We start from the raw sequence: 26,161 nt of genomic DNA, 5'->3' as shown, positions 1-26,161 counted from the left end.
TGCTGTAGCTGGGCGAGTTATTTAGTGTCCGTTCAAGCACATTTCTTGTTCTGGGTTGAAATACAATTCCCAATTTAGCAATTTCATAATTTAGTGGTTTCTGCTATATCAGAGCTATTTGAAATCTATCCCTAAAAGGGTATATAATATTCAAGGTGCACATTGGGTCATTCAGAATAACTTCACACACACCCGCTACTGTGTATTTCCAAGTCTAATTCTGGCACTAAACCCATACCTGTCACCCAGCGCCTAAATACTAGGCCTCAAATTTATATCCCGCTAAATCTGTCCTTAGTGCTGTAGCTGGGCGAGTTATTTAGTGTCCGTTCAAGCACATTTCTTGTTCTGGGTTGAAATACAATTCCCAATTTAGCAATTTCATAATTTAGTGGTTTCTGCTATATCAGAGCTATTTGAAATCTATCCCTAAAAGGGTATATAATATTCAAGGTGCACATAGGGTCATTCAGAATAACTTCACACACACGCTTCTGTGCATTTCCAAGTCTAATTCTGTCACTAAATCCATACCGGTCACCCAGCGCCTAAATACTAGGCCTCAAATTTATATCCCGCTGAATTTGAATACAATACATTGGGCCAAATAATATATTTGTTGTTGTGGTGAACCATAACAATGAGAAAAACATCTAGTAAGGGACGCGGACGTGGACATGGTCGTGGTGGTGTTAGTGGACCCTCTGGTGCTGGGAGAGGACGTGGCCGTTCTGCCACATCCACACGTCCTAGTGTACCAACTACCTCAGGTCCCAGTAGCCGCCAGAATTTACAGCGATATATGGTGGGGCCCAATGCCGTTCTAAGGATGGTAAGGCCTGAGCAGGTACAGGCATTAGTCAATTGGGTGGCCGACAGTGGATCCAGCACGTTCACATTATCTAGCACCCAGTCTTCTGCAGAAAGCGCACAGATGGCGCCTGAAAACCAACCCCATCAGTCTGTCACATCACCCCCATGCATACCAGGGAAACTGTCTCAGCCTCAAGTTATGCAGCAGTCTCTTATGCTGTTTGAAGACTCCGCTGGCAGGGTTTCCCAAGGGCATCCACCTAGCCCTTCCCCAGCGGTGAAAGACATAGAATGCACTGACGCACAACCACTTATGTTTCCTGATGATGAGGACATGGGAATACCACCTCAGCATGTCTCTGATGATGACGAAACACAGGTGCCAACTGCTGCGTCTTTCTGCAGTGTGCAGACTGAACAGGAGGTCAGGGATCAAGACTGGGTGGAAGACGATGCAGGGGACGATGAGGTCCTAGACCCCACATGGAATGAAGGTCGTGCCACTGACTTTCACAGTTCGGAGGAAGAGGCAGTGGTGAGACCGAGCCAACAGCGTAGCAAAAGAGGGAGCAGTGGGCAAAAGCAGAACACCCGCCGCCAAGAGACTCCGCCTGCTACTGACCGCCGCCATCTGGGACCGAGCACCCCAAAGGCAGCTTCAAGGAGTTCCCTGGCATGGCACTTCTTCAAACAATGTGCTGACGACAAGACCCGAGTGGTTTGCACGCTGTGCCATCAGAGCCTGAAGCGAGGCATTAACGTTCTGAACCTGAGCACAACCTGCATGACCAGGCACCTGCATGCAAAGCATGAACTGCAGTGGAGTAAACACCTTAAAACCAAGGAAGTCACTCAGGCTCCCCCTGCTACCTCTTCTGCTGCTGCCGCCTCGGCCTATTCTGCTGCTGCCGCCTCGGCCTCTTCCTCCGCCTCTGGAGGAACGTTGGCACCTGCCGCCCAGCAAACAGGGGATGTACCACCAACACCACCACCACCACCTCCGTCACCAAGCGTCTCAACCATGTCACACGCCAGCGTTCAGCTCTCCATCTCACAAACATTTGATAGAAAGCGTAAATTCCCACCTAGCCACCCTCGATCCCTGGCCCTGAATGCCAGCATTTCTAAACTACTGGCCTATGAAATGCTGTCATTTAGGCTGGTGGACACAGACAGCTTCAAACAGCTCATGTCGCTTGCTGTCCCACAGTATGTTGTTCCCAGCCGGCACTACTTCTCCAAGAGAGCCGTGCCTTCCCTGCACAACCAAGTATCCGATAAAATCAAGTGTGCACTGCGCAACGCCATCTGTGGCAAGGTCCACCTAACCACAGATACGTGGACCAGTAAGCACGGCCAGGGACGCTATATCTCCCTAACTGCACACTGGGTAAATGTAGTGGCAGCTGGGCCCCAGGCGGAGAGCTGTTTGGCGCACGTCCTTCCGCCGCCAAGGATCGCAGGGCAACATTCTTTGCCTCCTGTTGCCACCTCCTCCTTCTCGGCTTCCTCCTCCTCTTCTTCCACCTGCTCATCCAGTCAGCCACACACCTTCACCACCAACTTCAGCACAGCCCGGGGTAAACGTCAGCAGGCCATTCTGAAACTCATATGTTTGGGGGACAGGCCCCACACCGCACAGGAGTTGTGGCGGGGTATAGAACAACAGACCGACGAGTGGTTGCTGCCGGTGAGCCTCAAGCCCGGCCTGGTGGTGTGTGATAATGGGCGAAATCTCGTTGCAGCTCTGGGACTAGCCAATTTGACGCACATCCCTTGCTTGGCGCATGTGCTGAATTTGGTGGTGCAGAAGTTCATTCACAACTACCCCGACATGTCAGAGCTGCTGCATAAAGTGCGGGCCGTCTGTTCGCGCTTCCGGCGTTCACATCCTGCTGCTGCTCGCCTGTCTGCGCTACAGCGTAACTTCGGCCTTCCCGCTCACCGCCTCATATGCGACGTGCCCACCAGGTGGAACTCCACCTTGCACATGCTGGACAGACTGTGCGAGCAGCAGCAGGCCATAGTGGAGTTTCAGCTGCAGCACGCACGGGTCAGTCGCACTACAGAACAGCACCACTTCACCACCAATGACTGGGCCTCCATGCGAGACCTGTGTGCCCTGTTGCGCTGTTTCGAGTACTCCACCAACATGGCCAGTGGCGATGACACCGTTATCAGCGTTACAATACCACTTCTATGTCTCCTTGAGAAAACACTTAGGGCGATGATGGAAGAGGAGGTGGCCCAGGAGGAGGAGGAGGAGGAGGAGGAAGAGGGGTCATTTTTAGCACTTTCAGGCCAGTCTCTTCGAAGTGACTCAGAGGGAGGTTTTTGGCAACAGCAGAGGCCAGGTACAAATGTGGCCAGCCAGGGCCCACTACTGGAGGACGAGGAGGACGAGGATGAGGAGGAGGTGGAGGAGGATGAGGATGAAGCATGGTCACAGCGGGGTGGCACCCAACGCAGCTCGGGTCCATCACTGGTGCGTGGCTGGGGGGAAAGGCAGGACGATGACGATACGCCTCCCACAGAGGACAGCTTGTCCTTATCCCTGGGCAGCCTGGCACACATGAGCGACTACATGCTGCAGTGCCTGCGCAACGACAGCAGAGTTGCCCACATTTTAACCTGTGCGGACTACTGGGTTGCCACCCTGCTGGATCCACGCTACAAAGACAATGTGCCCACCTTACTTCCTGCACTGGAGCGTGATAGGAAAATGCTCGAGTACAAGCGCACGTTGGTAGACGCGCTACTGAGAGCATTCCCAAATGTCACAGGGGAACAAGTGGAAGCCCAAGGCCAAGGCAGAGGAGGAGCAAGAGGTCGCCAAGGCAGCTGTGTCACGGCCAGCTCCTCTGAGGGCAGGGTTAGCATGGCAGAGATGTGGAAAACTTTTGTCAACACGCCACAGCTAACTGCACCACCACCTGATACGCAACGTGTTAGCAGGAGGCAACATTTCACTAACATGGTGGAACAGTACGTGTGCACACCCCTCCACGTACTGACTGATGGTTCGGCCCCATTCAACTTCTGGGTCTCTAAATTGTCCACGTGGCCAGAGCTAGCCTTTTATGCCTTGGAGGTGCTGGCCTGCCCGGCAGCCAGCGTTTTGTCTGAACGTGTATTCAGCACGGCAGGGGGCGTCATTACAGACAAACGCAGCCGCCTGTCTACAGCCAATGTGGACAAGCTGACGTTCATAAAAATGAACCAGGCATGGATCCCACAGGACCTGTCCGTCCCTTGTCCAGATTAGACATTAACTACCTCCCCATAACCATATATTATTGGACTCCAGGGCACTTCCTCATTCAATCCTATTTTTATTTTCATTTTACCATTATATTGCGATGCTACCCAAAGTTGAATGAACCTCTCCTCTGCCTGTGTGCTAGGCCTAAATATATGCCAATGGACTGTTGCAGTGGTGGCTGACATGAAGCCTGATTCTCTGCTATGACATGCAGACTAATTCTCTGCTGACATGAAGCCAGATTGTCTGTTACGGGACCTCTCTCCTCTGCCTGGGTGCTGGGCCTAAATTTATGACAATGGACTGTTGCAGTGGTGGCTGACGTGAAGCCTGATTCTCTGCTATGACATGCAGACTGATTCTCTGCTGACATGAAGCCAGATTCTCTGTTACGGGACCTCTCTCCTCTGCCTGTGTGTGTGCTGGGCCTAAATATATGCCAATGGACTGTTGCAGTGGTGGCTGACGTGAAGCCTCATTCTCTGCTATGACATGCAGACTGATTCTCTGCTGACATGAAGCCAGATTGTCTGTTACGGGACCTCTCTCCTCTGCCTGTGTGCTAGGCCTAAATATATGCCAATGGACTGTTGCAGTGGTGGCTGACGTGAAGCCTGATTCTCTGCTATGACATGCAGACTGATTCTCTGCTGACATGAAGCCAGATCCTCTGTTACGGGACCTCTCTCCTCTGCCTGTGTGTGTGCTGGGCCTAAATATATGCCAATGGACTGTTGCAGTGGTGGCTGACGTGAAGCCTCATTCTCTGCTATGACATGCAGACTAATTCTCTGCTGACATGAAGACAGATTCTCTGTTACGGGACCTCCCTCCTCTGCCTGGGTGCTGGGCCTAAATATATGCCAATGGACTGTTGCAGTGGTGGGTGACGTGAAGCCTGATTCTCTGCTATGACATGCAGACTAATTCTCTGCTGACATGAAGACAGATTCTCTGTTACGGGACCTCTCTCCTCTGCCTGTGTGTGTGCTGGGCCTAAATATATGCCAATGGACTGTTGCAGTGGTGGCTGACGTGAAGCCTCATTCTCTGCTATGACATGCAGACTAATTCTCTGCTGACATGAAGACAGATTCTCTGTTACGGGACCTCCCTCCTCTGCCTGGGTGCTGGGCCTAAATATATGCCAATGGACTGTTGCAGTGGTGGCTGACGTGAAGCCTCATTCTCTGCTATGACATGCAGACTGATTCTCTGCTGACATGAAGCCAGATCGTCTGTTACGGGACCTCTCTGCTCTGCCTGTGTGCTAGGCCTAAATATATGCCAATGGACTGTTGCAGTGGTGGGTGACGTGAAGCCTCATTCTCTGCTATGACATGCAGACTGATTCTCTGCTGTCATGAAGCCAGATTGTCTGTTACGGGACCTCTCTGCTCTGCCTGTGTGCTAGGCCTAAATATATGCCAATGGACTGTTGCAGTGGTGGGTGACGTGAAGCCTCATTCTCTGCTATGACATGCAGACTAATTCTCTGCTGACATGAAGACAGATTCTCTGTTACGGGACCTCCCTCCTCTGCCTGGGTGCTGGGCCTAAATATATGCCAATGGACTGTTGCAGTGGTGGGTGACGTGAAGCCTCATTCTCTGCTATGACATGCAGACTAATTCTCTGCTGACATGAAGCCAGATTGTCTGTTACGGGACCTCTCTCCTCTGCCTGTGTGTGTGCTGGGCCTAAATATATGCCAATGGACTGTTGCAGTGGTGGCTGACGTGAAGCCTCATTCTCTGCTATGACATGCAGACTAATTCTCTGCTGACATGAAGACAGATTCTCTGTTACGGGACCTCTCTCCTCTGCCTGTGTGTGTGCTGGGCCTAAATATATGCCAATGGACTGTTGCAGTGGTGGCTGACGTGAAGCCTCATTCTCTGCTATGACATGCAGACTAATTCTCTGCTGACATGAAGACAGATTCTCTGTTACGGGACCTCCCTCCTCTGCCTGGGTGCTGGGCCTAAATATATGCCAATGGACTGTTGCAGTGGTGGGTGACGTGAAGCCTGATTCTCTGCTATGACATGCAGACTAATTCTCTGCTGACATGAAGACAGATTCTCTGTTACGGGACCTCTCTCCTCTGCCTGTGTGTGTGCTGGGCCTAAATATATGCCAATGGACTGTTGCAGTGGTGGCTGACGTGAAGCCTCATTCTCTGCTATGACATGCAGACTAATTCTCTGCTGACATGAAGACAGATTCTCTGTTACGGGACCTCCCTCCTCTGCCTGGGTGCTGGGCCTAAATATATGCCAATGGACTGTTGCAGTGGTGGCTGACGTGAAGCCTCATTCTCTGCTATGACATGCAGACTGATTCTCTGCTGACATGAAGCCAGATCGTCTGTTACGGGACCTCTCTGCTCTGCCTGTGTGCTAGGCCTAAATATATGCCAATGGACTGTTGCAGTGGTGGGTGACGTGAAGCCTCATTCTCTGCTATGACATGCAGACTGATTCTCTGCTGTCATGAAGCCAGATTGTCTGTTACGGGACCTCTCTGCTCTGCCTGTGTGCTAGGCCTAAATATATGCCAATGGACTGTTGCAGTGGTGGGTGACGTGAAGCCTCATTCTCTGCTATGACATGCAGACTGATTCTCTGCTGTCATGAAGCCAGATTGTCTGTTACGGGACCTCTCTGCTCTGCCTGTGTGCTAGGCCTAAATATATGCCAATGGACTGTTGCAGTGGTGGGTGACGTGAAGCCTCATTCTCTGCTATGACATGCAGACTGATTCTCTGCTGACATGAAGCCAGATTGTCTGTTACGGGACCTCTCTCCTCTGCCTGTGTGCTAGGCCTAAATATATGCCAATGGACTGTTGCAGTGGTGGCTGACGTGAAGCCTCATTCTCTGCTATGACATGCAGACTAATTCTCTGCTGACATGAAGCCAGATTGTCTGTTACGGGACCTCTCTCCTCTGCCTGGGTGCTGGGCCTAAATTTATGACAATGGACTGTTGCAGTGGTGGCTGACGTGAAGCCTGATTCTCTGCTATGACATGCAGACTGATTCTCTGCTGACATGAAGCCAGATCCTCTGTTACGGGACCTCTCTCCTCTGCCTGTGTGTGTGCTGGGCCTAAATATATGCCAATGGACTGTTGCAGTGGTGGCTGACGTGAAGCCTCATTCTCTGCTATGACATGCAGACTGATTCTCTGCTGACATGAAGCCAGATTCTCTGTTACGGGACCTCTCTCCTCTGCCTGTGTGTGTGCTGGGCCTAAATATATGCCAATGGACTGTTGCAGTGGTGGCTGACGTGAAGCCTCATTCTCTGCTATGACATGCAGACTAATTCTCTGCTGACATGAAGACAGATTCTCTGTTACGGGACCTCCCTCCTCTGCCTGGGTGCTGGGCCTAAATATATGCCAATGGACTGTTGCAGTGGTGGCTGACGTGAAGCCTCATTCTCTGCTATGACATGCAGACTAATTCTCTGCTGACATGAAGACAGATTCTCTGTTACGGGACCTCTCTCCTCTGCCTGGGTGCCGGGGCCTAAATATCTGAGAATGGACTGTTCCAGTGGTGGGTGACGGGAAGCCAGATTCTCTGCTATGGAACCTCTCTCCAATTGATTTTGGTTAATTTTTATTTATTTAATTTTTAATTTAATTCATTTCCCTATCCACATTTGTTTGCAGGGGATTTACCTACATGTTGCTGCCTTTTGCAGCCCTCTAGCTCTTTCCTGGGCTGTTTTACAGCCTTTTTAGTGCCGAAAAGTTCGGGTCCCCATTGACTTCAATGGGGTTCGGGTTCGGGACGAAGTTCGGATCGGGTTCGGATCCCGAACCCGAACATTTCCGGGATGTTCGGCCGAACTTCTCGAACCCGAACATCCAGGTGTTCGCTCAACTCTATTCCTTAGTACATACGGCCGCAAATACCCACTCCGAAACTGAGTAACAGCACTGATAATACCAACGATTTCAATGTGCACATAATTTTATTCTTTTAGTTGAAGGATTACCTCTGTACAGACTGATCACCTGTACAAGCAGGTTAACACACAGTCCAAAAGACTATTTTATAGGAAGCAAATTAAAGGTACCTGTTATTTACATGCTTCAAGTTTGCTGAATCGACGGATCCAGCACTATTTATATATATTCTATATATATTTTATCTAATATATTTATCTAATAAACCGTTAATATTATAGTTGTATCGACAACTATCTATATACCCAGTCATCTGAGTGCCCTCCTTTATTTTATTCTTTCCTAACATATATATAACTGGCAATAGGTACTGCCATTTGGAGAGAGCACCAACCCGTGTATTGCAGACAGTTGAGCCTCTGTGACCTTTTATTTAATAATCATCTCTTGTTGCAATGAAGGATATGTGTGCAGACAGCCTATTGCACACCTTATATACTCGCCAAGCCAGATCACCACTCGTGACTTCCTTCGTCAGCTACCCACTGCTGGCATTGAAAGTAGGAAGTAGCCATAATAATGTGACTCGACTGTGTAGGTGCGGGTCCCATGCACAGCTTTGTAGACGGTTGTTAATATTGCTATTAGATGAGTTTTCACGATTCACATAAAAAGCACAAGTGACAATAATTTCATCAATATCTGGTAAATCACTCATTCCAGAAGAGGATATTTCTAGTACATGGCATTGTACAGCTCTATAGTACAGAGCCACAGGGACTTGGTGTGTCTTGATACAACCCCCGTAAGGCTCGTTTGTGTGCATAAGGTTGGTTTTAGACTCGTTGTAACTTCTATACTATTCTGCCTTGATCTGAGTTCTGTTCAGGACAATCGGGTTCATCTTTAGAGGTTGATACCAATACTGATGTTAAAATGTGGCCATACGATGACTGAAACAGGCCTTAGAGGGGCTTTCCAGGATATTACATTGCTCATCAGAAAGAAGGTTGGGCCTAGTACTGCAGCTCAGGATGTTCACCTGGTGCTGCAGCTCAGCCATCCTCGTATGGGCTTTGCTATGGTTGGTCCAGCATTGAATGAGCTGTGGTCCTCAGAGGAAGAACCACCACCAATTATATGTTCATGGATATGGAAAACTGTAAAATCCCTTTAAAAGTCTATGAGGGTCATTTATTAAGACCGGGGTTTAAGACACCGATCTTAATAACCCCTATAGCTGGCGGTGGATCTGCGGAAGTTATGAAGAGGCACCAGCATAAGCTCCCGTGCTGGCTTACATTTAGACCATTTTCTATGCCTAATACAGACGTAGACACTGGTAAGTGCTGGCCTAACTCCTTCCCAACCAACTCCAAGCGCCCACTTTTTAAGGCCTGGCGTGAGCGGGGAATAGTTGCAGATTGCGGCGCAAATTTCTCCAGAAATATGCCTAATAAAGGCAAATATCTGTATAGTAAATGGCCCCCTATATCTCTACACACTTAGAACTAAATTGTCAGGGTTTTTTGCTGGATAACTGGTAGGGTAACTGATTATATTTACTGAGACTATGGCATGTCTGCGAATCTAATGGTCCTGCATCAGCAGCCACTATGTGTAGACTGGCCATAGGCAAATTGTCTGCCAATCCAGCATTGGTATGATTGGGTTAAAATGGATGACTTAGCACAGGTCACCAATATCAGAGCGGTGGGGTCCAACTCATGGCACCCTCTGCTGATCAGCCATTTAAAGGGGTAGCGGCGCTTGTGTGAGTGCTACTACCTCTTGAAAATGTCCTGTGCGTTATCTCACCTGTAGAGGTGGCGTGGTGTAATTACAACTGCTCGGACTGCCCCCCTCTACATAGGAGGCGACATGCAGGTAATTAGGAAATAGCGCTCACACAAGCTCCGCTACCCCTTTAAACAGTTGATTGGCAGGGTTACTGGGAGTTGGATGCCACCAATCTGATATTGATGGCCTATGCTGAAGATGGATCATTGATATTAACCCATTGCACAACCTGTTAAATTTACCGGCTCTACCAACTTTTTCTTCTTTTCTTCTTCCTGCAGTGTATTCTGGGACTATGCCCTGATAGTGCCAATAAGTCAGATAGTCTGTATCCATTGTCACCATCGGCGTAAGTATAAGCATTAACTTACATTAATACATGTGACTAGACAATTCGGCTACCATCATCTGTATCATCATAAGTACTAACAATTTACAACCAAATTTCCTTATCTGAAATATATAGTCTTTGCATTAAAAGGGTTTTCTGAGTGTTGTATACTGATGACTTATCCTCAGGATAGGTCATCAGTGTCTGATCAGTGGGTGTCTGACTCCTGGCACCCCCGCCCATCTGCTGTTTGAAGAGACCAAAGACCAAACCCAAGGAGCAGCATGGCCTCTTCTTAGATAAGTGACATCATGTCCATCAGTCACATAACCTAGGCGCAGCTCAGACCCATTTAAGTGAATGGGTCTGAGCTGCAATACCAAGCACAGCCACTCTCCAATGGATGGCACTGTGCTTGGTAAGCTGCACGGAGGATGTGGAGCTCACCGGAGTACCGCAGCCTTTTCAAACAGCTGATTGGCGGGGGTGCAGGGAGTCGGACCCCCTCTGATCAGATACTGGTCACCTGTCCTAAGATCATTTATAAATACCCAGAAGACCTTTTAGGCTTCATACCATACATGCTTCATTCTTCACTTTTCATAATTGTTGGTTTACACTTCTTGCTTTTGCATTGATTTCGTACACAGCAGAGAGTAAAGGCGTTCTTGTTCTAGTCAGCCAGGATGGAATTCAGAGACCACCACTCCACTTTCCTCCTGGTGGTCATCTTCTTGCTTTCCTCTCCTGTCTTGAAAATGGCCTTCTACCCAGAGGACAGTTAGAGCCTCCACTATGGTCCCAGAGGGGTAAGGTAGGTTTCAGACATTTTTTTCTCTTTTCTTTTTCTTTTAAGGGGAAGGTTTTTCCTATATTTTTCTTCCAGTTAAAACCAGATAATGGCATACTGTATCTCCTTTTTTATTTTTTAATTTAGATTTTTATTCAATTTCCTGAACATGATTATGGGGGCTGCGATAACATTTAGAGATACGCTTTACAGCAGCCACCATGGGCTATAGACACAATGGACAGGAGCTGACTCATGGACTTCCATGAGAGAGTTGTCTATTCATGTTCTGTGACCTGTGCAGAGGACAGGAGGGAGTAGATAAGTTGTCGTATCACCTATTGTGAATAGTGAATCCTGTGCTACCTATATAGATATAAAAAAAATCCTGCCTGTGATGATAATGAGGTAACTGCAGTAAAGTGATCTGTACAGATAAAAAAAAGGTTGCGCCTATTAGTAGTGGCTAGTGCGAAAACTGCAAAATTTTAGGATTAAATAGATAGTTATAAGATAAAATAGATATAACATCGATATCAGATAGATATATAATAGATATGAGATAGATAAATAGATGGAAAATATTTTAATCTTTCGATAAACATATGTAAATTGTTTTTTTCTATATTTCTAGGGAAAAGTATTTCCAAAGCTAAGAAAAAGAAACAGCTCTAACAAGTCAGTAGACTTTGATGACAACGTGGTTGAAGAAGTGACCGCAGATTATGTCTTCAGAATCATATATGCTGGGCACAGGCATGATAACAGTAAGTAAAGCCGCGACATCTGTTACAGTAATCGTACACCTTCAGTAGTGATCGCAGTCCATTCCTCTTCATTGACTTACACTATAATGGCTCCTGGGGCCATATTATATAAATGTGACATGGTGATATGGGTTGATTAGGATAATAAATCTGAATAATAAGAGCAATCATAGATTTGTGTTAATAACTGTCCTTGTGCAATGAATGATGTAGTAATATCTCTCCTTGTGAGGCAATACACCAGACTATAATTGATTGTATTTCCATGTGTAATCTCCTATCTGCGGCATAAGCCGTCCAGACAAGCTTTCGATACTGTTATTCATGCTGTTAGTCTTCCCACTATGTTTAGAGCTTCTCAGGGTTTTTTCCAGTGCATTCCCAGTAAAGTATTTCCAGGAACCATCTCAGGTAATACCACAGCTAATGTTTACTGGCAGTACAAATCCACATCAGTCATGTCAATGGGAGTCAAGTGCACAGGAGGGGTGTAAAAGAGCACAGATGTGCGATTTGTATGTTTATTCTGTTCATCCTCCTAGGGAACATTTCCTAGGCGACACATTGATCGAACTGGTGTAAAGTGGAACTTTTATAATCAGTACTTAGAATAGAAGACAGTAGTTAAAGGGCATCTGTCAGCAGATTTGTACCATGAAACTGTCTGACCTGTTACATGTGCGCTTGGTATCTGTGTTGGTCCCATGTTTCATAAAAAAGACAGCGCAGCTCATAAACCACCAATGGAAGTGCCAGTATTCGAAGGCACACTGAAAGTGTCTTATCGATGCGATCGGTCACTGGGTTTAAAATCCGGGCTCCCACCGCAGTCAGTGTTATATCTTGGATATTATAAAAAATGACCTGACATAGTGAAATACAGCAGATATTCCAGTAAACACGCTTTTTATTATACTTACAAAATTAAGAACAAATAAATGCACATAAAATCATATGAGGTAGGTCCAGTATCTCCACCTGCCCGACCCGGGTTTTGATCTCACTTGCTTCGTCACTTGCTTTTATAATATCCAGGATATAAAGACACTGACTGCGGTGGGAGCCCGGATTTCAAACCCAGTGACTGATCGCATGGATAAGGGCACTTCCATTGGTGGTTTATGAGCTGCGCGGTCTTTTTTATAAAAATTCAGGACTAAGGGCTCATGCACATGACGGTATGCCGTCCGAGACATACGTTCCGTGAGCAGGCCATATGTCCCGGAGCGGCATACATCGTGCGCATGATCATATGAGTGCAGGACAGTAGTCCCGCAGGTGGCCCGATGCGCACAGTATCATAGTAACCTATGATGCTGTGCGCTCTCCTGCGCACAATGTATACCACTCCGGGACATAAGGTCCGCTCACGGACCGTATGTCTCAGGGCGTACGGTCGTGTGCATGAGCCCTAAGTGTGAACTTGAACCCACTTCACCACAGACCTGCTGCGCTCCAAGCAAGATTGCGGTTTGAGACTTTGATTTGATTGGTTTTCTAATCAATTTTATTTGCATAAGTTTGTGTTGGTCCCATGTTCATATGTGCCCGCATTGCTGAGAAAAATGAAGTTTTAATATATGCTAAAGAGTCTCTAGGAGCAATGGGGGCGTTGTCATTACACCTAGAGGCTCTGCTCTCTCTGCAACTGCCGCGTCCTCTGCACTTCGATTGACAGGACCAGGCAGTGAAAACGTCATCACATCTGCCCCTGGCAATTGAAGTGCACAGTGTGTGGCAGTTGCAGAGAGAGCAGAGCCTCTAGGTGTAACCGCAACGCCCCCATTGCTCCTAGAGGCTCATTTGCATATATTAAAACTTAATTTTTGTCAGCAATGCGGACACATATGAACATGGGAACAACACAGATGCCTTCAGCTGCCAAGTGCACATGTAACAGGACAGTCAATGTCATAGGTACAAATCTGCTGACAGATGCCCTTTAAAGAGGAGCTGATGTCTGCTGCCCTATCTTGGAAGGATATGATAGAAGGAGAGAAGCTGAGCTCTGTGATATATACGTTTTATATGATTTGGTGCATTATCTCTAGAGCTGTCAATCACTGTATGTGGGTGGAGTTATCAGGACTCTCACTTTCTCTCCTAGGAGTCCTGTCGCATTTACTCTGCTTTTTATTTACAGTGCTGACCATAATTATTCATACTCCTGGCAAATTTTGACTTAAAGTTACTTCTATTCAACCAGCAAGTAATTTTTTGACGGGAAATGACATAGGTGTCTCCCAAATGATAATAAGACGATTTACAAGAGGCGTTATTGTGGAAAAAAACATTTCTCAGCTTTTATTTACATTTGAGCAAAAAGTGTCCAGTCCAAAATTATTCATACCCTTCACAAACTGTCACAGTCTATGAAAAATCAAAGTTCTATCCCATTCCAAATAGTCCAAGCTGTTCTATAGCATCCTAATTACCCTGATTAATTGGGAACAGCTGTTTTAATCAACTCAACAGGTGAAAAACAGCAGCTCTCTGCAGTTGGTTTGTGGACAGTCATGGCTAAGACAAAGGAGCTTAGTGAGGACCTGCGGATGCGCATTGTGGCTGCTCACAAGTCAGGAAAGGGCTACAAGGCCATTTCTAAATGTTTTCAAGTTCCAGTGGCTACAGTGCAAAGTATTATTAAAAAATACAAGATGTTCCGCACTGTGGAAAATCTCAGAGGACGTGGTCGGAAGCCAAAAGTGACACCTGTGCTGGCCAGGAGGATAGTTAGAGAGGTGAAAAAGAATCCAAGAATCATCCCCAAGGCCATCCTGGTGAATCTGGGCTCTGCTGGTGGCAATGTCTCAAGGCAGACAATCCCACGGACACTGCACACTGCTGGGATCCACGGATGCAGACCAAGGAGGACGCCATTTCTGCAGATAAGGCACACAAAAGCTCGCTTGGCCTTTGCAAAAGCTCATCTAGACAAAGAAGAAGACTTCTGGTCTTCTGTGTTATGGTCAGATGAAACAAAAATTTAATTGTTTGGTCACAATAATGTTTCCTTCATTTGGCGTAAAAAAGGAGAAGCCTTCAACCCAAAGAACACCATCCCCACTGCCAAACATGGTGGTGGGAACCTAATGCTTTGGGGGGTGTTTTTCAGCCAATGGACCAGGGAACCTAATAACAGTAAACGGCACCATGAAAAAAGAGAAATACATGAGGATTCTCAACGACAACATCAGGCAGTCTGCAGAGAAACTTGGCCTTGGGCACCAGTGGACATTTCAGCATGACAATGACCCAAAACACAAACAAATGGTTAGCAGACAACAACATTAACGTTTTGGAGTGGCCCAGCCAGAGTCCAGACTTGAATCCAATTGAGAGTTTGTGGAGGGAGCTAAATATCAGGGTGATGGCAAGAAGACCCTCCAACCTGAAAGATTTGGAGCTCATTGCTAAAGATGAATGGGCAAAAATACCCGTGGAGACATGCAAAAAGCTGGTCTGCAATTATAGGAAGCGTTTGATTGCTGTAATAGCCAATACAGGCTTTTCTATTGATTATTGAGAAGGGTATGAATAATTTTGGACTGGACACTTTTTGCTCAAATGCAATAAAAAGCTGAGATTTTTTTCCCCCCACAATAATGCCTCTTGTACATCGTCTTATTATCTTTTGGGAGACACCTATGTCATTTCCCGTCAAAAAATTACTTGCTGGTTGAATAAAAGTAACTTTTTGCCAGGGGTATAAATAATTATGGGCAGCACTGTAGAACTCATGCTCCAAATCATATAAACCTTTATATCACAGACCTCAGCTTCCTTCCACCTGTCATACCCTGCTCTCAAATCGGGCAGAAAATAAAGCACTAGACAGGTTCACTTTAAATAAAATGACAATTGTTTATTGATTGTTATGTATGTTTAGTTATCCTATAGAAAGAGTCTGGTAACATTAGATCTGCTTTTCTTTTGCCTGATTTAAAGAGTAGCCGTCAGTGCTCCTGATTTGTCAATTTTAGTAAATAATTGTATTCCCTGTGAAATAACAATTATAGAGCAAATTTTCTTAGACCTCTGCACTGTGCAGTTCCCCTATTATTCCTTCTATTCATTTGACTGAACTGACAACTGCTGCAAGTTGGGGAGAGGGGGACCCCTACGTACATTGACGCTGTCCAGTCAGTGCTGATATTGCGAGGCTGTAGAGACGCTATGACAAGAGGAATGTTAGCACCCAGTTGTCATTTTATTCATAAATATTCAGAAGGAATAACAGAGGAACAGCACAGTGCAAAATAATGAGAAAACGGACATGTCAGGAGAGCTAACAGGTCCTCTATAGTCTATACGACCATTGGACTGTAAATACAGCAGATATTTCAGTGCAGATTTCCCTCGGTTACACGCTGCAGAGATCTTCTGACCAGAAAGTAACCTGAGGTGCAGATTTTGATTTGCAGCATGTCAATTTCTGATGCAGATTTCCATATCACAAGCTGTAGAAAATTCGTAGCAAAATCCATAGTTATACACGTGAATTTTACTGTGGATTTGCCGTGCGTGGGGGTGGCAGCTACCCTTAGGCTAGATCTACACGCCGACATTTGTCGCGCAACATTTTTATAATGGCAGTCTATGGTGTTGCACTGCAACATGCAACATGCTGCGACATCGACGCAACAGTCGCAGAAAATCCATTTGAGGGTGGTCGTAACCATGGAAACGGGCAGTGTATAATGTGATGGAAAAATGAATCCAGCCAGCAAAGGAGGCAATATGGACAATCACAATACATTAGTAAGTGGCTTGTATTAGCTTCCTCTACATGATAAATGCTATTTGCTGAAGTGGTACAGCCGCTTTAAGTCTACAGTAGGAATGAGAGAATCGATTCTAATGATCAAGTTGTCTTATTAGCATGAGTTTTTCACCTGTGAGGGAGTGTCCCCATAGATGAAGAAGTGCCCACCCACCTACCTGTCTGTTGATTGACAGGGCTGGACATCTTACCCGGCCCAGACAATCTCGTGTCTACACTGCTGCTCTGGGTAGCAGCGCAAGCTCTGAGGCTCTTCTACAGCTTCAGGAACAGTGGCTGTTCATGTGCTGCTATTCGGAAGCGTAGATGCGCATGCGCAGTTGCTGATTCAGCAATGTTGTAATTCACCAGTAGATAATCCCAGTGCCAGTGCCAACAAAGCAGAGAAACTCCCTACCCTCCAAGGGTCCCGGCACACAAGGAGTATTCTCACACTTGCCAAGGGTTTGCCATCCCCAAAATAGACAATAAATGGAGTAAGGCCTCATGCACACGACCGTTGTTTTGGTCCGCATCTGAACTGCAGTATTTGCGGCTTGCATGCGGACCTATTCACTTCAATGGGGCCACAAAAGATGCGGACAGCACTCCGTTAAAAAAAAATATAACCTGTCCTATTCTTGTCCATTTTGCGGACAAGAATAGGCAGTTATATTAATGGCTGTCCGCGCAGTTACGCAAATTGCGGACCGCAAAACACGCAACGGTCGTGTGCATGAGGTCTTCTCTAAAGGAAATTTAATAGGGTCCCTTTATACCAAAAATCCCTGGAATGGTTTATTATGACAAGAAGAAATCAATTACTAAATATTTTTTTATTTAGTAATATTAGTATATATTTACGGTATATATTTTTCTATATGATAACTTTTTATCCATTTGTATAAACCATCGTCCGCTATGGATATAAAGAGAAAATCCTTTCCAGTAGGATGCAGTCTTTTTACAGAGGGATTGATTTACTCGGCGGCTGCTGGAAGCTGGCTGACCTGGCTCATTGCCATTTTACAATATTATTAGGTCTCAAAGGAGAGGAGAAACATTGACAAGACAGGAAAGTTCTGTGTTCCAGGGCGGGAGTCCACAGGTCAAGATTAAACGAAATGAATGCATGTCTAGAAGTTTGTAGTGGTGATATAAAATGCCATCTCGTATAGCCATGGCTATTAACCCTGTCCTCCACAGGTTTCCCTTCTATGTTGTTAAGTATATTAGAGTGTCTGTCTCACACCACGTTCAATGATTTTTTCCTTTATTTTACAGTTTGTGACAGGGGTTCTGCAAGGGGGGCCACAAACAATACCTCTGTCCCCCGAGTGAGTCCTAACTGAGATTACACCACACACCATAGCCACTACTAATACTACTAAATAGTGATGGAAAATTACATCCATACCGTTCCTAAGCAAACTGTACAAAGATCAGTATTACCCCCACACAGTGACCATCCAGTGGTAGATATTAGTTTTACATCGACTCTCTGTGAGATTACAGTACAGTTATAACCAATTACTTACAGCTGATGTCTCCAATTGGAATTGTTCACTGTTCCCTTTTTTTCCATCTGGCCCAGACTACCTTGACAAATTCTGTGTAAATGTGGAAATCTGTGCTCTGCTCTCCTGGGCGGGCATGGGCGCTGCTGGTACTCACTCCCCTTCACTTAGGCCACTAGCATCTTCAGTGTCCCCTGCAGGCTGTGGCCTGTGCCATGTTAAGAAGGTCTCCAGGCCTGTCTTTAGGATGTGCGTGCTATCTGGCTTTTAAAGGGCACCCTAGCTGCCTACAGCCAATGGCTGGCCATACCCATGTATTTAAGGTTCCCTCCCCAGTGGGAGGGTGCATTAGCTTTAGGTTTCCTAGTCTCTAGTAACCAGCAAGAATGTTTTTTTTGGTCTGACAACCTGTGTACTATACTCCAGCCCAACTACTGATTCTGACTCTAAGCCACCTGCCCTGACCTCGGTCTCATGCATATGCTTGTACACTGCCTGCCCTGACCTAGACTCCTCTCCAGACTAAGCATATTGCCTGACACCTCCATGCTTTGCACTAGTGTCTTTGACCTTTGAGGGTCAGCTGCCAACCGAACCAGAACTATCTTAATAGGTAGCAGCCTGGTAGCTTACCCACAGCAAAGTCCAGATCCCTGTATAGGGGTTAAAGGGTGAATACCAGGGGACTGCCAAGAAGACACACTTAGAGTTAGACTTAGCCAAACCAGTTAGTTGGTGCAGTGGTTCCACACCCACTATGGGTGACATGACTATGAAGGAACCTGGCCCTGTCAATAAAGGGAGGGGGGTCGGCAGAGGAGTGGTTTGGGCCCACCCTCGTTGCACTTAACTGGGCATTTGCTTATGGATTCAAAGCATTTTATCGCTAGAATGAAGCAACAGATCACTAAGTAAATGTGTCATTACATTCAGCTGAATTAGCCCTCCAGTCTACTTGGTTTACCATTTCGCTGCCAGGGGTGTGTGGACATTTTGCACCTCTGGTAGCCAGATCGCTTTTCACAGTTTTCACATGTACAAATACAACCTAAATTATGAAATAAATAAAAAATCATACTAACCCCCCCCCCCCCCCATACCATATTCGGAAATTAAATACCAGCACATTGTCAAAATGCCACTCAGAAATGTATGCAGCACAGACACCTTTATGCAACTTTGCGTCAAAATTTATATATTCATAAAAATTGCAAAAAAGTTAATATTACTGGGTAAAAGTGGAACTCAAGCATAAAGTTATATTCACCACACCTGGGAAGACCAAAAATCTGTTTTTAAGCTGAAAATATTAAGAAGGTAACAACCTATCGAATATAGGAATTGCAGTCCTTGCAAAGTAAGTGCACCCCAAAAAACCTATATATTTCCTGAAAACAGACAACCTGATGGTTGCAGTTGCCTTTGACAGACTGTTGGCAACCATGTCCATTTTCATGCAACTTTGTGACAAACAGGAATTATAAAAAAAAAATCCCAAATCTTAATTTTCTGAGAGCTCAAAACATACTGAGGAAGATTTATCAAAACTGGTGTAACGTAGAACTGGCTTAGTTTCCCATAGCAACCAATCAGATTCCACCTTTCATTTCACAGAGCTCCTTTGGAAAATTAAAGTTGGAATCTGATTGGTTGTTATGGACAACTGGCAGTGTTTGTTCACACCACCTTTGATAAATCTTCATTGTGTATACAAATACAACCTATAATTGATACACATAACCACTTTCATACAGCTTTGCAGTAATAATTATTAGCAAAAAGTGGCCAAAAATGTCATATATGCAACTATAACGTGTACTCAAGCAGAGTGTTTGTGAAAAATAAAATATAGTCTGATGTAAGGAGTTCATACTAACCAGTCATTTCTCCATTTAATGCTGCATGTATTACTGAAATTCAAAACCTGCAGGAATGCAATAACCACCTTTTTTGCATGAAAGTATTAGAAATTATGCAATATACAGGTTCCCTTCCCCTATACAAACTGTAATCCTAATTAATAATGATAAATCCCTGAACCTCATATAATGCATTCACTGGGGCTGCTTTGACAGGAACAGTATGGGGGCTTTATTACTCCCATATTATGTACACAATCAAACCATATGGAGAAATGAAGGAGGGCGGCACTCACCAGCGTCACTGAATAGTTGCTTTATTCAAAGGTAGCGATGGACGGCATCGGGCAGGACGCCAAGAGCTTCACACAGGTGAGATAGCGACGGCCGTTTCGCGCTGAACGCACTTCGTCAGGCTGTTACGTCAGAGCGCAAATGCGCTCCACCTTTAAGCACAGAGTCGATGCATCACCTGGGTGACCAGTGACGCTGCCCTAATGCTTCCCAAAATAAACCATACAGAAAAGGAAGAAAAACATACAAAACATTAATGCATGGCAAATGGACAATTGCGGAGGTGCTATTATAGGAACATACTGAGGTCAATTCTATCATTAAGGTCCAATTCTTCCGCTGCTTGGGTACGGAGAATCCACCTGGCCTCCCGTTGTAAAAGGAGCCGGTGTCTATCGCCCCCGTGCGGCGGAGCCTGTACCACCTCGAGTCCTGAAAAAGACAGATAACTGACATCCCCTCCATGCACCTTTCTAAAGTGCTCTATCACCCTGGGGCACCCTTTACCAGAGGTTATGGAGTTAACATGCTCTCTTATGCGCTCATTTAAACATCTGATTGTTTTGCCGATATAAAATCGGCCGCATTTGCAGCTTAAGAGATAAACCACAAACGTGCTTCTGCAGTTAATAAAACTCCGTACCCTGTGGTGCACGCCTGCAAAATCAATGAATTTTTTACACGCATTGTACTTACATTGGGAACAATTCCCACATCTAAAATTCCCATCTGGTCTGTTGATTGTCAACCACTGACTAGAACGCGAAGGGGCCAATCTACTCCTTACGAGCTTTATCTCTTAACGTATGACTCCTCCTAAAGGAGACTAGTGGTCTTTGCTCGGTTATTTTGCTAAGGGTGCTGTCCCTTTTTAATATATCCCAATTCCTAAAGATGGTGGAGCGAATCCGATCCGCCATTGGGCTAAACTTAAAGAAGAAGGCAAATCTGCCTACATTCATGCCATCTTGGTCCGACCCAGGCGCTCCCGTTCAGTTTCTTATTCTTTTGCAACAGATCTCTCTGAGAGAAAGTCCTCTCAACCTTTTCCATATCTTTGCTAACCTCACTCTCTGGGTACCTCTTGCTATCAGCCGTTGTTTCAGCTCTGTCGCCTGGCGTCGATAGCCCTCTAACTCACTGTTGATCCTGCGTAACCTGATGAATTGCCCGTATGGCAAAGATTTCTTGACAGTTCCTGGGTGGAAGCTGTCGTGGCGGAGCAAGGAGTTGGTCGCCGTGGGCTTGCGAAAGCCCTCCGTGACCAACCCGTCGCCCCTCGCCACGACAACCACATCCAGGAATTCCAATTTTCCCCCCCCCCCCAAAATTGAGGTTGAACTTCATACCCATATCGTTCATGTTCAAGTACCGGACAAACTCCTCACACTGTTCCTTAGTTCCGGACCAAACAATGAAGACGTCATCAACAAAGCGTAAAGAAACTTTCAGATACTGCAAAAAAGGGTTTGACACGGAAAACACAAATCTGTCTTCCAGTCTTGCAAGGTACATGTTAGCAAATGTGCATGAGACAGGGGTACCCATTGCCGTCCCCAGCTTTTGTCTGAACCATTCGCTGCCAAAATCTGAAAACATTGTTCGCAAGTATGAAGTTTAGAGCCCCACAAACGAAATCACAGAAGAGATCACTCTTCCCCACATTTCTGAAGATGACTCGGATCACCTCCACACCCGCATCATGAGGGATGCGGGTGTAGAGGCTCTCCACATCCAGGGACACCAACTGATACTCTGCTTGCCAATGTACTTCCCCCAGGGACAACAAAAAATCATTGGTGTCCCTGAGATAGGCAGGGGCGCTGGGAAGTAATGGTCTGAGGAGCCAATCGATGTATTTTGATAAAGGTTCAGTCACTGAGCCAATCCCCGAGACGATGGGACGTCCCGGGGGCTGGCTCAGTGACTTGTGAATCTTGGGAAGGAAATACCAGCAGGGTCTAGAGGGGAATGTGGGTACGAGTTTGTCCACCATGTTATCGCCCAGAAAACCTCTGGCCACATAACCGCGAACAAAATACTCAAGCTGACACCTGATGTCTACAGTGGGGTCCCCCGTATCACTTCATAGATGTCACCATCCCTGAGTTGCCTGAGGGCTTTATTGATATAATACTGCCTCGATATTAGAACAACATTGCCCCCCTTGTCCGCCGGTTTCACTATAATGTCATCCTGTGCACTAAGCCAGTTTAAAGCTTGTCGCTCCTCACTACTGACATTATCCTGTGCTCTAGGATACATAACACCTTTGAATAAAGCAACTATTCAGTGACGCTGGTGAGTGCCGCCCTCCTTCATTTCTCCATATGGTTTGATCGATAGTATCTTATTTCTTTGAGGGCTGAGCACCGCTGACAGCGTGTGTAGGAGACTGAGCGGTGATTTATTCCCATACCCCGGGATCTGCCGGTGGATTCTGAGTGCCGCTCCCCGTCTCATTGTTGCCAATTATGTACACAATACCTGAACCTCCTGCAGTTCATCAGAAAATTAATTCAAGTGCCATAACACTGGTTCGGATGAACTGCAGGAGGTCTGGGTGTTGCATCCATAATACGGGCACAAAAAAGATCTGCACTAGGGCTCATGCACACAAACGTATTTTCTTTCCATGTCCGTCCGTTTTTGTGGACCGTTTGCGGAACCATTCATTTCAATGGGTCCACAAAAAATGCGGGTGCATTCCGTATGTCCATTCCGCAACGAAATAGAACATGTCCTATTATTGTCCTATTTTTCGTGGAATCGTTTTTTGCGGACCGCAAAATAGATACAGTCGTGTGCATGAGCCCTTATACTGTCTGAAAAGTCGCTAAATACTGTTTTTAAAGAAGAAAAAACTACTGTAATTGAAAATGATTATGGCAACAATCACTTTAGTGAAATTGTGTTTTCTGAATGATGATAATTCTTTTCCACCTGTCACAAATATATTAGATATTTCTCTGTAGTGATAATCGATGTTGCTATCAGTCAGCACTTTCCCACGCCTCCCTTCTCCATGCTGGCTGCCATCTCAGCTGGAAGCAGTGGCAGGCTGTGTATCTCAGACTGTGTAAGAGCTAGTTTTTAAAAAAAGACGATATTGGAGGCTTTAGATGCAATATATATTGCAAGTCAGAGCACTTAGAAATCGGGTCAGGAATAAAAGCTGCAGGTACTTTCATCGTATATGTGGTGTGGTAAAAGCATACAAAATGTAACTACTATTTTTCATGATGCCCCTCCTGTCATTTACATCACGTTTAAAGGATAGCTGCGAACAACTGTAATCATCGGATTTGTTACTCACATGTATATATTCATTAGTTAAATCAATTTTATGTATTTTATGTCAAGTAGTACTTCCAATAAGGACTCCAGATTGTATTTTTTTTTTTCAATATCCCTCTACACAGTGCTCAAAGCTGTGTTGGACTGCTGAGGTTGCACATAGAATGGCGAGGACTCGTGAACTAGGTGAAGAGGATTTCTTAAAGAGGACCTTTCGCCACTCCTAACATGCCTGTTTTAAAAAGCTTCATGTATTCCCCATGTAGTAACAATTCTGGAGCATCTATTCTTATGGCTCTATGTTGTGCCATTCCTTTATTATTTCTACCAGAAGTTATGAATGAATATCTAGCAGTCTGCAGTAAGGGTACAGAGGAGAGGTAACCAGTTGGGGGTGTGTACATACACAAACTCACTCTATCCAATCGGTGCCTCTATTTTTAGCCTGTGCAGGTATACCCCCCCAACTTGTTACCACCCTTCTGTACCCTTACTGCAGACTGCTAGAAGTTCATTCATAACTTTTGGTAGAAGTAATAAAGGAATGGCTCAACATAGAACCATAAGAATACATGTTCCAGAATTGTTATTACATGGGGAATGCATCAAGCTATTAAAACAGGCATGTCAGGAGGGGTGACAGGTCCTCTTTAAGAACTAGATGTGTCAATTAGAAATTTGTGGCATATTTTCTGACTCGTGTCTAGGTGTACTGAGATTAGTACATGTGGGCCATTGTTTTTCAAGCAACTCAGTTGACCCAGCAAACATATACAGTAATGAGAAAAGCAAAGTACATCCTCTTTGAATTGTATGGTTTTATTTATAAGGACATACTAAGAAAAAAACATCTGATTCTTTGATGCTCTTAAAGGCTATGTACACCTTTGGGGACAATTTTAGCATGATTGTACTTTACTCATTTTGAGCTAAAAGTCATTTTTTTCAATTGGTCTTAATTAAAAAATATTGAGCCATTCTGTCACAAATGAATGTAATGACCGGTGTCACGCAAAGGGAGGGAAAAGGGAAGGCCCTGCCCAAGGGAGAGGGAAAGGTGGTGACCCCTGACTCACCTTGCGGCTGGCACCTGACTGCCCTGACGTCCCTAGACGGGTTCCTCACCCGTACGCCGATCACGTGCCTAAACCCTGGCTTTCCCTAAGATGAGCCCTAGGTAGTGAACGGGGCGGTGGGATCACTAGTCCGCACCACTGACACTAAGAGGAAAACACCAAGGAGAGGACAGACAATACAGACAAACATATAATCCCAGGTGGGCGACAACAGCAGACCACAAAGGCCCAACAGTGATCCGGAGGATAACGTTCTGGAACAACAACCAGGGAACGCAGCAACACAGCTCCAGTGGGTCAGTATAGAAGTCCAGGCAGGAAGCTCTATATCTGGCAACCAGAGAAGTGGGAGAGGGGAATATAAAGAGGTTGGGAGTGCTGGACAAGGAACAGCTGAGGAGAAGGAGCTACGGATCCCTGAGTGAGCCAAAAAGGGTTGCAAAGCAAACCCAGAAAGCTACCATAAAGAAACAGCCCTATCTTTCTACCTAGAGCGCGCAGCCAACCGCTGCAACTTCCTGACCCCGGGTATAACGATGAATGAGTCAGGCGTGGTTCTTGACACCCTCGTGACAATGGTTAACAGTTTTTCTAGCTGTGTGAATGTTACTTTCACTTTGTGTCAGTATTCTAATAACCCTTATTTCTAAATTAATAAAAGGTCATAAACACCTATTTAAGCCACATTCTTATGAGTAAGATGAGAATTGAGCTTTCATGAGTGTTTATAAGGTCAGAGATCAGAGATAAGGAGTCAGTTAGCTCCCTGCCTGACAGAGCAGAGAGAAAATACAAATCCTGCTAGTAGCTAAACTCGAAGATGTGAAGGGAAAACGGCTCATCATTTTTAATAAAGACCAATTGCAAAAAATATTTTTTTAGCTCAAAATGAGTACCAAAGGTGTACATAGCTTTTAAGATTAGTTAAACACAGTCTAAGATGAACAACACATGTAGCTATGTGTGAAAAATTAAGTACACCTTATACTTACTGCTTCCATAGAAATTAAGATAGCAGCCTGGTGCTGCTGATCAAATGCCCTGGAGGAATTCATCATCAGTAAGTGTGTAATTTTCAGATCCCAGTATTTCAACATCATCAGCACTTTAAGATGTTTGTCCACTGTACACATTTTCCGTTCATGTAATCAGATCAGCTTTAAGTGTTTGATCAATGGGACTCTCACAGTCATGATAATAGCAGTCCCATGTTACCCACTTGCAGGAGAGAGGAGGTGACAAATGCCCATTCATCCTTCATTATAGTGAACTCGAGGTATGGAAGCAGCTGAGCCCACCTATTATGCTCAATCTTTATCTACAGTATATACCTCCACCATAAGTTATAATGGGGGCTGATAACATGTGTGCATTGTAGACAGGGAGTTCTGTACACTAAATGCATTGTACAACTCTTGGATAGAGTCCAGGGGAGCATCTATGGCTTCAATAATATGGTAAGCCGATCGCCACTTGTCTACACATTGCTAAGTAGGAATTGTGGACACAGAGGGTGGCTGACTGATATTGTATAAGACATTCTTGTAAAGTAATGTGATATTACAAGTGCATAAAGTAAATTGATGATAAAATAGTGAAAAATAACATCATGTTAAGCCTCTGTTGTGTTCTTTTTTTCCACTTTTTTTTCCCTCACCATTATTTCGTTA

The 26,161-nt window shown here is 45.4% G+C and overlaps 1 protein-coding gene across 2 annotated transcripts in view; it reads left to right on the top strand.

The window, feature by feature from the left end:
- The window catches only part of SGSM2 (small G protein signaling modulator 2), a 393,993-nt gene that overhangs the window by 303,740 nt on the left and 64,092 nt on the right, over positions 1 to 26,161 (top strand). For both annotated transcript variants that reach the window (XM_044286961.1, XM_044286963.1), the window contains exons 9-11: positions 10,080 to 10,147; positions 10,780 to 10,943; positions 11,554 to 11,686. In XM_044286961.1, coding sequence (XP_044142896.1) covers positions 10,080 to 10,147; positions 10,780 to 10,943; positions 11,554 to 11,686 — 365 coding nt within the window. The remainder of the gene's footprint in view (positions 1 to 10,079; positions 10,148 to 10,779; positions 10,944 to 11,553; positions 11,687 to 26,161) is intronic.

The sequence above is a fragment of the Bufo gargarizans genome, chromosome 3 (genome assembly GCF_014858855.1).
Source record: "Bufo gargarizans isolate SCDJY-AF-19 chromosome 3, ASM1485885v1, whole genome shotgun sequence".
Lineage (NCBI taxonomy): Eukaryota > Metazoa > Chordata > Amphibia > Anura > Bufonidae > Bufo > Bufo gargarizans.
The sequence above is the reverse complement of the archived record's forward strand: the minus strand, read 5'-3'. Positions and strand labels throughout refer to the sequence as shown.